At 46.1% G+C, this 12574-nt stretch overlaps 2 protein-coding genes across 2 annotated transcripts in view; one reads left to right on the plus strand and one right to left on the minus strand.

Annotated features, from left to right (window-relative positions):
- Positions 1–12574, minus strand: part of LOC130848040 (cobalamin binding intrinsic factor-like) — an 83945-nt gene that overhangs the window by 38215 nt on the left and 33156 nt on the right. The gene's annotated exons all lie outside the window — the stretch shown is intronic.
- Positions 2659–4958, plus strand: LOC130848045 (syntaxin-7-like). Its single transcript, XM_057725854.1, has 2 exons — positions 2659–2892; positions 3012–4958. Exons 1-2 carry the CDS (start codon positions 2808–2810, stop codon positions 3710–3712), a joined length of 786 nt encoding a protein of 261 aa, XP_057581837.1. The 5' UTR covers positions 2659–2807; the 3' UTR covers positions 3713–4958.

A 12574-nucleotide genomic window follows, 5' to 3' on the forward strand; every position in this document is an offset into this window, starting at 1 on the left:
GGGAGCCTGTCAGGTTATACAACATGCTTTTTGCTTTAATGTGAAACTTTTTAAAATTGGAAGACGAAGTTTACTCTAAAAGCCACTAAGAATAAGATTCATTGTAAGTCAACTCATCATGCTGTATACCTTAAATTTATATAGTGCTGTGTCAATTATATCTCAATAAAATTGAAAAGAAAAAGATTCTAAAAAAAAAAAGAGTGAAAGTGAACACTAATAATAATTACAGTCAGAAAAACAACAGATTAAAAACTGGGACTGTCCTTGGAAAACCAGTACATATGGTTGTCCACAAGGAGAAAATAAGGAAGCTCAAGCAAAAAATATAAACACAAATATGTCAAAATAACAGAAAAGATTGCCCCTGAAATTAACCAATGAAACTGAATCTGAATATAACAAAGTTGGAATAGGTCCCTTCAGGATCCCTAACTCTCTCTCTCTCAATGATTGAAGCGTCTTGTCTTTTTCTTTTTCTTTCTTTCTCTTTCTTTCTTTCTTTCTTTTTTCTTTTTCTTTCTTTTTTTTTTTTTTTTTGCTGTGTCACGCCCCGTGTGGGATCTTAGTTCCCTGACCAGGGATGGAAGCCATGCCCTATGCAGTAGAAGCTCAGGATCTTAACCACTGGACCGCCAGGGAAGTCCCATCTAGTTCATTTTCAATACTATTCAGTTAATAACAGTAAAGCACCCAATTTGTATTAGACCAAATATAGTATAAGAAACTAATCTCGTTGGTATACCAACACGGAATCAAACAACATGGCCTCACAACATTAAAGTCATTTCTTTGCAATTCTCATTTAATTCTGATTGGATTGAATATCAAACCTTACTTTATGCCACTGTGTTTCCCAACATTCCCCTCTAGCACTGCTAACCTTCATTTCTGACACAGAGAGATGCGTTTCTCCCAGCCAATGGTCTCTAAGCACTAGGTAGTAACACTGTTGTCTGATAGAAATGGCTTCAATCTCAGAAATAGACATACAGGTCAATGGAATTACTTTCCTTTGGGATTCTACTAACACTGGCAAGTGAAAGCCAGCTCCTCCAGCCACACTTGCATTCTGAGAAGCTCCTATGGCTTGGGATTTTGTCAGAACCTAGACTGAGGGGAGAGACGTATGCCTGCAAAGAATAGTCAACACAAATTAACCTTTCAGATGTCCAGTGAAAGTCTGGGTGCTTTGATACCAGAAAATTAAGCACAGGAAAAAACAAAGAAAGAAAGAAGCCCAGTGAAGAGTTACCCAAAGACTGTCAAAACATACTGCTGAAGAAACATGTAGCCTCTGTGGTTCCTGTTTCCGAAGTTATTTGCTAATGGAAACAATTGTGTCAACCTTAGTCTTGAAGCAACCATGGCTGTAGGAGGTAATTTACAAGAAAGCGTATGTTCAAAGAGCAGGCACCCCAAGGGTGCATGGGTCATCTCAGGACTGTTATGAGCAGGCTGTGGAACCCCAGGTCAGCACCATGCTGGTTCCTAATCCTGTATTAGATTCTTACTGCTTCTGTAACAAATTACCACACATGTACTGGCTTACCACAAAGACAGATTTATACTTGTCAGCTTCTGGAGGTCAGAAGTCTGAACTGGGACTCACTGGGCTAAAATCAAAGTGTTGAAAGGGCTGTGTTCTTCTATAGCTTCTAGGTGAGAATCCATTTCCTTGTGTGTTCCAGCTTCTGGAGGAATCTTGCATTTCTAGGCTCATGGCCCCACCATCTTCAAAGCCAGCAACCATATCATACTAACCTCTGCTTCCTTCATCACATCTCCTTCTCTGACTCTAACTCTCCTGCCTTCCTCTTCCACTTATAAGGACCCCTGTGATTACACTGGGCCCATCAAGATAATCCACTGTAATCTTCCTATCTTAAAGTCCGTTTAATAACAGCCTTAATTCCTTTTGTTACCGACCAGGGTTCTTGTCCTCCTTAATGAATAGAAATTGATTAGAGACCAGAAAAGAAACTCAGGCAAGGCTTTATTGGGACCTCTGTTACGGCAAGGGGCAGTTAGAACAAGTAACAGGTTCCCTTGCTAGCTCGTCCCCCGAGCAGGGGCATGCTGGTTCCTTATATGGGTTAGGGTAGGAGTGTGTCCAGGGTTCGGGCAGAGAGACTGCAAGCAAGACAGAGTCGGTCTTCTGCGACTTCATCCCATCACTTTTGCTGAATTATATTTATTAGAAGTGAGGCCAACCCACATGCTAGAGAAAGGGATGGATTACATAAGGTCATGAACAGTGAGATAGAGAAAGACAAATACCATATGATATCACTTATATGTGGAATTTAAAATATGATACAAATGAACTTATTTACAAAATAGAAACAGAGTCACAGGCATAGAAAACAAACTATGGTTATGAAAAGGGAAAGGTGTTGGGGGAGGGATAAATTAGGATTTGTGGATTAAAAGATACAAACTACTATATATAATATAAGTAAACAGCAAAGTCCTACTGTATAGCACAGAGATCTATATTCAATATCTTGTAATAAACCATAATGGAAAAGAATACATAAAAGACTACATATATGTATAACTGAATCACTGCTATATACCAGAAACTAACACAACATTGTAAAGCAACTTTACTTCAACAAAAATAAGTAAATAAAATAAATCTTTTGAGCGCCGCCACCCATCAGCTGAGAATCGTAGCTGGGGGCTCCGGGGCCCTTGGGTGCCCAGGGCCAAAGAAGAAGGAAGGCGAGGAGGTCGGGGTGACTGCTTAGAAAACTGCACAGCCCACCAACTGCTGATGAAATTAGCGAGCAAGCCAATCAATCATGTCTTCCACTGCGGGAATTGGTGGTGACCCTGCCCAGCTGGCCCAGCGTATCTCTTCCAACATCCAGAAGATCACACAATGTTGTCATCCACTAGATGGCAGCAGAATCACATGGAACAGAATGGGTGTTTGGTACTGAAAATAATGAAGAGCCAGAAAGAGGATGATCTGGGTTTTGTGGAAATAATAATGCACCTTCTGGCTGCGGAAATACAGAGGACTCTGAATCAGCTTGGAACACCTCAAGATTCACCTGAATTGAGGCAACAGCTGCAACAGAAGCAGCAGTATACGAACCAACTTGCCAAAGAAACAGACAAGTACATTAAAGAGTTTGGATCTCTGCCCACCACCCCCAGTGACCAGCGTCAAAGGAAAATACAGAAGGATCGCTTAGTGGCTGAATTCACAACATCACTGACAAACTTTCAGAAGGTGCAGAGACAAGCTGCTGAGAGAGAGAAAGAATTTGTTGCTCGAGTAAGAGCCAGTTCCAGAGTGTCTGGTGGTTTTCCTGAGGAGAGCGCAAAAGAAAGGAATCTTGTGTCCTGGGAAAGCCAAACTCAGTCTCAAGTGCAGGTGCAGGATGAAGAAATTACAGAGGATGACCTCCGCCTTATACAGGAGAGAGAGTCTTCTATTAGGCAACTCGAAGCTGATATTATGGATATTAATGAAATATTTAAAGATTTGGGAATGATGATTCATGAGCAAGGAGATGTAATAGATAGCATAGAAGCCAACGTGGAAAATGCCGAGGTGCATGTCCAGCAAGCAAACCAGCAGCTGTCAAGGGCGGCAGACTATCAGCGCAAATCCAGGAAAACCCTGTGCATCATCATTTTTATCCTTGTTATCGGAGTTGTGATTGTCGGTCTCATCATATGGGGAGTGAAAGGCTAAGGTTGTAAAGGAGCACACTGTTGCACTACATTATGTAAATTATGTAGGAAGAGTCCTTTAATTATGGTGGGTTTTTTTTTGTTGTTGTTGTTGTTTTATTATTATTTGAAACCTGTTGCCTAAAGGATGTTTCCCATACTTTGTTATTTTCATTTGGGGGGAAGTTTTCTTTGGATTACATCTGGTGTTTTCTAATATTGAAAGTTTTTCTAAACATCACTGCTGGCGTAACTTTGATGCTTTTCGATCTAATAATCTGTTAAGTTTTTGCCCACATTGTATATGCCATTCACTTATAATTTATTTATCCTGTTGACTTAGTTTTTGGAATGAGTAAATTTACAGCTGTGTGTATATTCTATGTACATCTCTCTGTCACAGTGTACCATGTACTCAACGTTTGTGTCACTTCAATTACAAATCTTTAATTTTGATTTGGGCCAGCAGAGGAGATATTGTCAATAACTTTTAAAATTAACATGTATGTTTGTCTTTGGTGTTTTGTTTTTTTCTGGTTCACAGCAGCACAAATTGTCTATTTAACTTTTACTGTTTTTCTCTTAAGACCCTTGCTTATTCTGAATGAAACCAGTGAATAACTTCCTATTATATCTCTTACTCCTAATGTATATATAGTAAACATTTGCTGTAGATTGCCTAGGAAAATACTAAGGGTAGATTGTTTTTATATAGATTCTGAGTCTGACATTTGTTTACAGGGGATTGTGTGGTCACTATAAATGTTTAATGTGATTTGAAGGAAGAGTATAAGAAATCAGTACCTATTGTGTTAGAATTCTAAAGATCCCAACTTGTTATTCTGCTGTGTATTTCCACAGCTGTTATGATGGAAAATTACCTCCCCTTTTGTCCTATAGAATAATGATTACATTTGTATTCTTGGGTCAAGATTGCTTTTGGGAAGTACCTTTCCCACAGTTACTGTCTTTGAACACCTAACCCTTAAAATTCTGTTTCCCTTGCATACCATTTTGTACCATCCTTCATTAGAAAAGGAATTGGATGTTTGCCAATTAACTTGCCTTTTTTTAATCAATGTTGTTTTAATGCACTAATCCTGAATACTGTAAGATTGTCTTAGGTTATAGTTTGTATTTTATAATATTCTTACATAGCGGTTTGATAGTGCAGGCAATGTTTTACATGGCAAGCTATGAGACCTCAGATGGGAACAGATAAAATATTAAGTAACTAAGTAAATTGTATCTTTGCAACCAAAATAAAGATGATTTTGAAAGTGAAAAAAAAAAAATCTTTTAAAAAATATTCATTTGATTCCTACTGTGAGTTAGGTAGTACCTCAAGTACCTGGGACAAAGCAGTGAATATAATAGATGAAGCCCCTGCCCCTTTGGGGAAGACATTCTAGTGGGAAAGAAGAGAGATAGTAAATGAACTACATGCAGTGTGACAGAGGGCAAGGAGAGCAGGTAAGGGGCAGAGTGGGTGTCAGGGGGTGAGGTTGTCTCATATGCAGTGGTCTGGGGAGGTGTCTCTAAAAGCTGAGCAGAGACATGGAAGAAGTGAGGGAGTCACCGTGAGAATATTTGGAGCAAGGATGCCCAGGGTAGAGGGGCAGCAAGGGCAAAGGTGGCTGATGCATTCAAGGAACAAGAAGTGCTGCTGGAGCAGAGGAGCAGGGGAGAGAGCGGGTGGAGGTGAGGTCCAGAAGGAAACCAGACGCCAGATCTTACCGGGCCTAGAGGTCGTTAAAAGGTATTTGTTTTGTTTTGTTTTCTTTTCTTTTGCTTTTTCATCATTTTTTTTTTTAATTTTTATTGCAGTGAAGTTGATTTTCAACATTGTGTTAATCAAAGCTGGGAGTCACTGGCAAATGGCTGTCTAAAAGGAGCTACTTAAAATACGGTAGTTAGAAAAAGAAGTAGCCCACTCCTTCATAATCTCATTATTTCCAGTTCTCTGTGATATGGGGGTACACTTTGCTTTATTATACGGCTACAATTCAAAAAATAAAAAAAAATTTAATATATACATATGACTTAATGTAGTGCATTTGAAGAGGAGTGTTAGAAACTTACACTCAGCTAAAAACCACTCCCTGCTTGTTTTGCTTTTGTGAAATATGCTTGCTGCACCAAGAAGAACAGAAAAACAGGATGACCTGACAATCCAATGTAACTTTAAGATGTTTTGCTAAAAAATGGAAAGTTCTGCACCTGCTCTTGTAAGTTTCTGTTCGGAAACTTCCGTTCTCTGCAAACATGTGCACTATGAAAGTAAAGCTCACCCTGAGCTTGGGGCCCAGAACTTTGGAGCGTTAGCTAGTCTGAGGCCGCAGGCTTAATCAACCTGAGTTCTCCAACCCTCCGAGTGTGGTGCTTGGTTTCTCGATGGACCAATTTCTGCAACATTTCTGGAGGCCCCAGTGAGATTCCAACCACACTGGCTCCTTGAGCTGCCAAACTGGTGGCTCAGCTGAGTCAGAGTGAAGGAGCTCCAAGATGCATGAGGAGGAGCGCCACCTGAGGGTATTCCGGGTTCTCTTTCGGACCAGTGTTCTGACTCTCCAGATGGCCGGGCCCTGACCGGACTCATTGGAGGGATGGACCAACTCACCAGGAATGGCCGCAGGATCAGGTAAGGCCCCAGGGCACTGAACCCATTCAGGTCCTGTCTCTGGATGGAAGAGGGGTTTGATCACTTCCTGCAGTCTTCAGTAAGAAGACCATCAGTTAGGGACCTTCCCCGTGGGGGCAAGCACTGTGATAAACTCTGGTCTGAATGTGTGTGTGAGTGAGAGCCCTCGTTCATCCTCATTCCAGGGTGATTGTGTGGCTCCATGGCCTTTGTGGCTATGGAGTCCGAGTGGGCCCTAACCTGCAGTTCCGTGGTGACCTCATATGGCTCAGGGTGGTTTCTGTCTCTGGGGGACCCAGTCCCTCCCTGCGAGTCAGATCCAGGTCAGCAGTTTACACTGGCCTGCCAAAGTTAAGAGTCACCTAAGTTCCCCATGGGGATGCAGCCAGACAGGCACCTGAATGGTCTCCCCTTCTGAGAGGGCACCCACCCTTGTTTGTTTTTGTGACACCGACACAGGGTGGGATAGACGGGGGGTGGGGGGGAGACAATTGATTACTGATTTGATTTAGCAATTGTGTATGTCCAAACGGCCCTTTTGCCCTAGGGCCCTCTGCTGAGATTATTTTCTTAAAATTTTAAGGCTCACTCTCCCCTTCTGTCATCTGACTCTTTGAGCCGACTTATTGAGAAATTAGGTTTTCCCCGAAAGACTTGACCCATTTGCCAGACAGATTTGTACCTCTCTCCCTCTTGGTTCCCTGGACCAGTCCAGGCAGAGCAGCACACTCTGACATGTTCTTGTATACTTTCGGATTCTCATTATGAGGCTGCCTTCTTCTGTCACATTTCCTTCTTAATCTCCTGGTTCCCCAAGGATTTCAGGCTCTTCACTTAGGTGAAGAGTATGCATACATGCTCCCTCCACTTGCTCAGTACCTGCAAGAGGGTCAATCACCCCAGACTCCCTTCGGAACCCCACCTGAAGTTATTACTCCACAAACCCATTACAAGAGACCACCTCCTTACAGCCCTGTCCCCCTGAGACCTTTAACAATCTGGGTCATCATTAAGGAGGCACATACTCATGTTGTCTGGGAATACTGGGCTTTCCAGGAGTAGTGACATCAGCACTACTTGGGTTATAAGGCCCTGAGACAAGGCCCTTCCTGTGCGTGCCCCTCTCCTCCCTGGTCAAAGAGGTAGATGACACTTGTCAACATGGGGGGAAGTTCCTCTAAGCTGACTGTTTTGGATTGTATGATGAAAAACTTTAAGAAAGTTTTTTTCTGGAGACTATGGGGTTAACATGACCTTGGGAAGGCTCCACACCCTGTGAGAGTTAGAATGGCCCACCTTCAGGGTGGGATGGCCCACAGAGGGTACTCTAGACCTTCCTATGGTTAGAGCTGTGTACTGAGTGGTGACAGGGACCCCTGGGCACCCAGACCAGTTTCCATACATAGATTCCTGGTTGCAAATTGCCATTCAGCTCCCTCCTTGGGTTCAGTTCTGTGCAAATAGGCAGGGACAGTGTAGGATCCTCGTGGCCCAACCAGCTCCAAGGACAAGCAAAGAAAAGCCGGCAAAGGTTATCCACCAAGAAGACCCTGAAGAAGAGCCCTCTGTGACTCCACCCCATATGCCAGCTGCTCCACCAGTTCCCATTCAGCCTCCTCACCATTTACCAGACAGCCTCTGCCATCTGTGTCTCCACTGCTTCCAAATCCAGAGCACCCTCCAAGCCCATGGTGACTTTGCTTGGCCAACCAACCAGCTCAAAAGCCCACAGCCCTACAGATGCCCTTGCCAGAGGCCCGAGGCCCTCCCCAGGTCAATGAGGATGGCTCTGTCCAGTGAGGACACCCGGTCCTTTATTATCAGCCCTTCAGCACCACCAACCTTCGCAACTGGAAACACCACACCTCGTCCTATTTGGAGAAGCCACAAGCAATGATTGACCTCCTTGAGTCCATTTTTTACACCCACCAACCTACCTGGGACAATTGTTGCCATCTCCTCCTGACTCTCTTCAACACTGAGGAATGCTGCCGGATCCTGTCAGAGGCACGGAAATGGCTCCAAGAGCAGGCACCAGCTGGTACAGTAGATCCTGCAGCCTGAGCCCTGAGGGCTGTACCGGATGATCGACCCAACTGGGACTTCAATGCCCCTGTCGGGAAGGACTCCCTTGATAAATACTGACAAGCCCTGCTGCAAGGACTGAGGGCAGGAGCCAGAAAACCAACTAACAGGTCCAAGACAACAGAAGTGCACCAAAAGCCAGATGAATCACCCATGGAGTTCTATGAGAGACTTTGTGAGGCGTTCCGGGTGTATACCCCTTTTGACCCTGAAGCACGGGAAAACCAACGCATGATCAATGCGGTGTTCATGGCCCAGTCTCATGCTGATATCCTCCGTAAGCTTCAGGAGCTTGAGGGCTTTGCTGGAATAAATGCCACCCAGCTGCTGGAAGCCACAAACAAGGTGTTTGTGAATCGCGACCAAGAAGCCCAAAAGGTGGCTGACAAGTGCATGAAGCAGAAGCTGTCCCTGCTGGCTACTGCACTGGGGAACCCAGGTCCTGTAAAGCAGACTGCTCTCTTGCAGAAAGGGGAAGCCAAGAGGAGACTGCCACTATGTCGTGACCAGTGCGCCTATTGCAAAGAGACCAGACACGGGAAGAATGAATGTCGCCATCGCAGAGGGACATCTGAAGGGTCAAAGAAGTTCAGTCAACCCAGCAGAGGAAGGTACCAGCCTGAGCCAGCCATCCAAAACCTTATCAGCCTGGCCGGAGTAGAATCGGGATAGAGAGGACTGGGCTCCCTGATCCTGGGCCTCTGGGAGCCTATGGTCGCAATGAAAGTGGGGGGCCAATCAATGCCTTTTACGCTGGTTACTGGAGCTGAACACTCTTTGGTAACCACACCTGTGGCTCCCCTCACAGGTGAACAGCAACTATCATTGGGCCCACAGGGGACAGGACTGCCCACTCATTCTGCAAGGCCCGGTCATGTCAGCTAGGAGGCCACCTAGTGACCCATGAATTCCTGTACTTACCAGAGTGCCCCGTTCCCTTGCTGGGCAGAGGCTTGCTGACAAAACTTAGGGAACAGATCACCTTTGTCCCCAGGAAGGCCGCAAGCCTCACCCTGGGGAGCCAACCAGCTCTGATAATGGCTGTGACCATGCCCAGGAAAGATGAATGGCGTCTCTATTCTTCAGAAAGCGAACAAACGATTCCAACTAGCCTGCTAGAAGAGTTCCCTACTGTCTGGGCAGAAAAAGGGCCCCCAGGTTTGGCCAAAACCCATGCACCCATCATGGTGGACCTGAGGCCAGGGGTCACTCCTGTCAGGCAGTGGCAATATCCAGTACCGCGAGAGGCACATCTGGGAATTCCGGACCACATCCAACGCCTGCGTGATGCTGGAATTCTGATCAAGTGTCAGTCTCCCTGGAACACTCCGCTCCTACCAGTCAAGAAGCCTGGAGGGAATGACTATCACCCCATCCAGGACCTCCATGCCATCAACAACACAGTGATCACCATCCATCCATTGGTCCCAAACCCTTACACTCTCCTGAGCCTCTTACCTGCTCAAGTGAGCTGGTTCACCTGCCTCGATGTCAAGGATGCCTTCTTTTGCCTCCAGCTATTACCAGCCAGCCAGCCCTTGTTTTCCTTTGAATAGGAAGACCCACACACCAGAAAAAAAGACACAGCTGACGTGGACTCGACTGCCACAAGCCTTCAAAAACTCACCTACCTTGTTTGGTGAAACACTGGCTGTGGTTCTTGCTGCCTTCCCCGGAGAAGCCTTGAACAGCACCCTACTCCAGTATGTAGATGACCTGTTGCTAGCCAGTCTCACCCAAGAGGACTGCTGGACAGGCACCAAAGCCCTATTGACCCTACTCTCCACCACAAGGTACAAGGTGTGATAGAAAAATGCACAGATCTGCAGACAGGAGGTCAAGTACCTTGGGTTTGTCATATCGAGAGGGCATCAGGCACTCAGACATGAAAGGAAGCTAACCATCTGTTCAATACCTTGGCCAAGCACCAAGAAAGAGGTCCATGAGTTTTTCCTCGGGGCTGCTGGATTCTGCCAGATCTGGATACCGGGTTTCTCTGAAACTGCCAAGCCGTTGTACGAGGCCACGGCGGGGTCTGGTAAGTATCCCCTAGAGTGGGGCCTAAGCAAGAAAAAGCCTTCAAGGGGATAAAGAGACTCTTAACCAGCGCTCCAGCATTAGGGCTGCCAGATGTGACATGGGACTTTAACCTCTTCGTTCATGAGAAAAATCGTGCTGCACTGGGGGTCCTCACACAAACAGGTGGGCCATGGCAGCACCCGGTTGCATTGCTGTCCAAAGGACTGGATCCTGTGGCTGTGGGATGACCACCATGTCTCCGGGCATGAGCTGCTACAGTGGTCCTGGTCAGAGAAGCAGACAAGCTTACAATGGGACAGAATATAAATGTAAAAGTCCCCCATGCTGTTACCTCGCTGATGAACAGCCAGGGACAAAAATGGCTGACCAATGCCAGAATGACTCCCTATCAAGGACTGCTCTGCAAAAACCCAAGCATCTGCCTCGAGACTGTGTGGACACTAAATCCTGCCATCTACTTACCTATGGAGGTGGGAACCCCCAATCAAGACTGTGAAGAGGTCCTGGATGAAATCTACTTGAGCAGGCCAGACCTGACGGAAACTAGCCTCCAGAATCCAGAACTGGAACTGTTCACTGACAAAAGCAGTTTCATCCAGAAAGGACAACGCAAAGCAGGCTTTGCAATAACAACAACAGATGAGATAATAAGGGCTGAGGCCTTGCCACAGGGGTGGTCAGCACAATGGGCTGAGCTGTGGGCACTCATCCAGGCACTGAGGCACGCCGAAGGGAAGTGAGTCAACATCTGCACAGACTCAAGGTATGCCTTTGCTGCTCTGCATGTTCCTGGAGTCATCTATCAAGAAAGGGGACTACTAACAGCAGGGGGGAAAGGGATCAAAAACAGAGAAGAAATCCTTCAGCTGTTAGAGGTAATTTGGAAGCCTTCCCAGGTGGCAGTCATGCATTGCAAAGGCCACCAGAAAGGAACTGATCCAGTCAGCAAAGGAAATCAGTTGGCTGGCCAGGCAGCAAAGGAGGCGGTGACCCAACCGAGTCCCACATTGGGCCTGGAGCCAATCTCTAAGGTCCTCTTGGTACCAGAATTGCCCCCGACCCCGAGGTATACCAAAGAAGATCAATGGGCTTTAAGTGAGGGAGGAACTAAAGGAAAAGAGGGCTGGTGGAAGCTTCCAGACCAAAGACTCTTCATCCCTAGTGCTATAGCAGACCAGCTGGTACAGCAACACCATGAGACAACTCACTTAGGGAAAATTGCACTAGAAAGTCTACTGAGCTGCTACTATTTCATTCCTAAGCTCCCAACCCTGTGTGCCCAGATCAGTGTTAGGTGCATGAAACAATGCCAGCCAAAGACGAAGACCCAGCCCAGGGTGCAGAGGGTTGGGACATTGCCCTTTGAAGATTTAGAAGTGGACTTTACTGAAGTCAAGCCTTACTGAGGCTATAAGTATTTGCTTGTGTTGGTCTGCACCTATTCGGGATGGGCTGAGGCCTACCCCCCACACACTGAATGGGCACGAGAGGTGGCCAAGGCCCTACTAAGAGACATAATCCCCAGATATGGGCTACCTCTCTCCATAGGGTCTGACTATGGGCCAGCCTCTGTGTCTGAGATAGTTCAGATTTTGTCCAAGACACTGGGAGCCAAATGGAAGCTCCACACCGCTTACAGACCACAAAGCTCAGGGAAAGTCGAGCACATGAATCGGACCCTCAAGACTTCGTTAGCTAAGCTCTGTCAGGAGAGCCAATTACCTTGGGTTGACATGCTATCCCTAGCCTTATTTCGAGCCCGATGCACCACGAGGTCCTCAGGCTATTCTCCCTTTGAGATCTTATACGGGAGACCACTTCCAGTGATAGGGAAGCTCAAGGGAGACACCCAGCAACTAGCAGACCTAGGGATGTCTTGACACCTCCAGGCCCTGGGAAAGGTCTTCCACCATATTACCTGAGAAACCTCAGAAAGACCGCCCATTCCCTTGGGCAATTGGGTTCATCACTATCAGCCAGGAGATGATGTATGGGTAAAAGATTGGAGGAAGGAACCACTTCAGCCAGTCTGGACTGTCCCTCATATGGGTATCCTGGAGACCCCTACTGCTATTAAAGTTACAGGAGTCACCCTGTGGATCCACTACACCCAGGTGA

The sequence above is a fragment of the Hippopotamus amphibius genome, chromosome 3 (genome assembly GCF_030028045.1).
Source record: "Hippopotamus amphibius kiboko isolate mHipAmp2 chromosome 3, mHipAmp2.hap2, whole genome shotgun sequence".
NCBI lineage: Eukaryota > Metazoa > Chordata > Mammalia > Artiodactyla > Hippopotamidae > Hippopotamus > Hippopotamus amphibius.

Bases quoted from the DNA above. Each gene is read 5' to 3' on its own strand.
- LOC130848045 (XM_057725854.1), top strand. From the start codon at position 2,808: ATGTCTTCCACTGCGGGAATTGGTGGTGACCCTGCCCAGCTGGCCCAG. The intron at 2,893-3,011 runs GTCATCCACTAG...TGCACCTTCTGG, and splicing joins CCAGAAGATCACACAATGTT to CTGCGGAAATACAGAGGACT.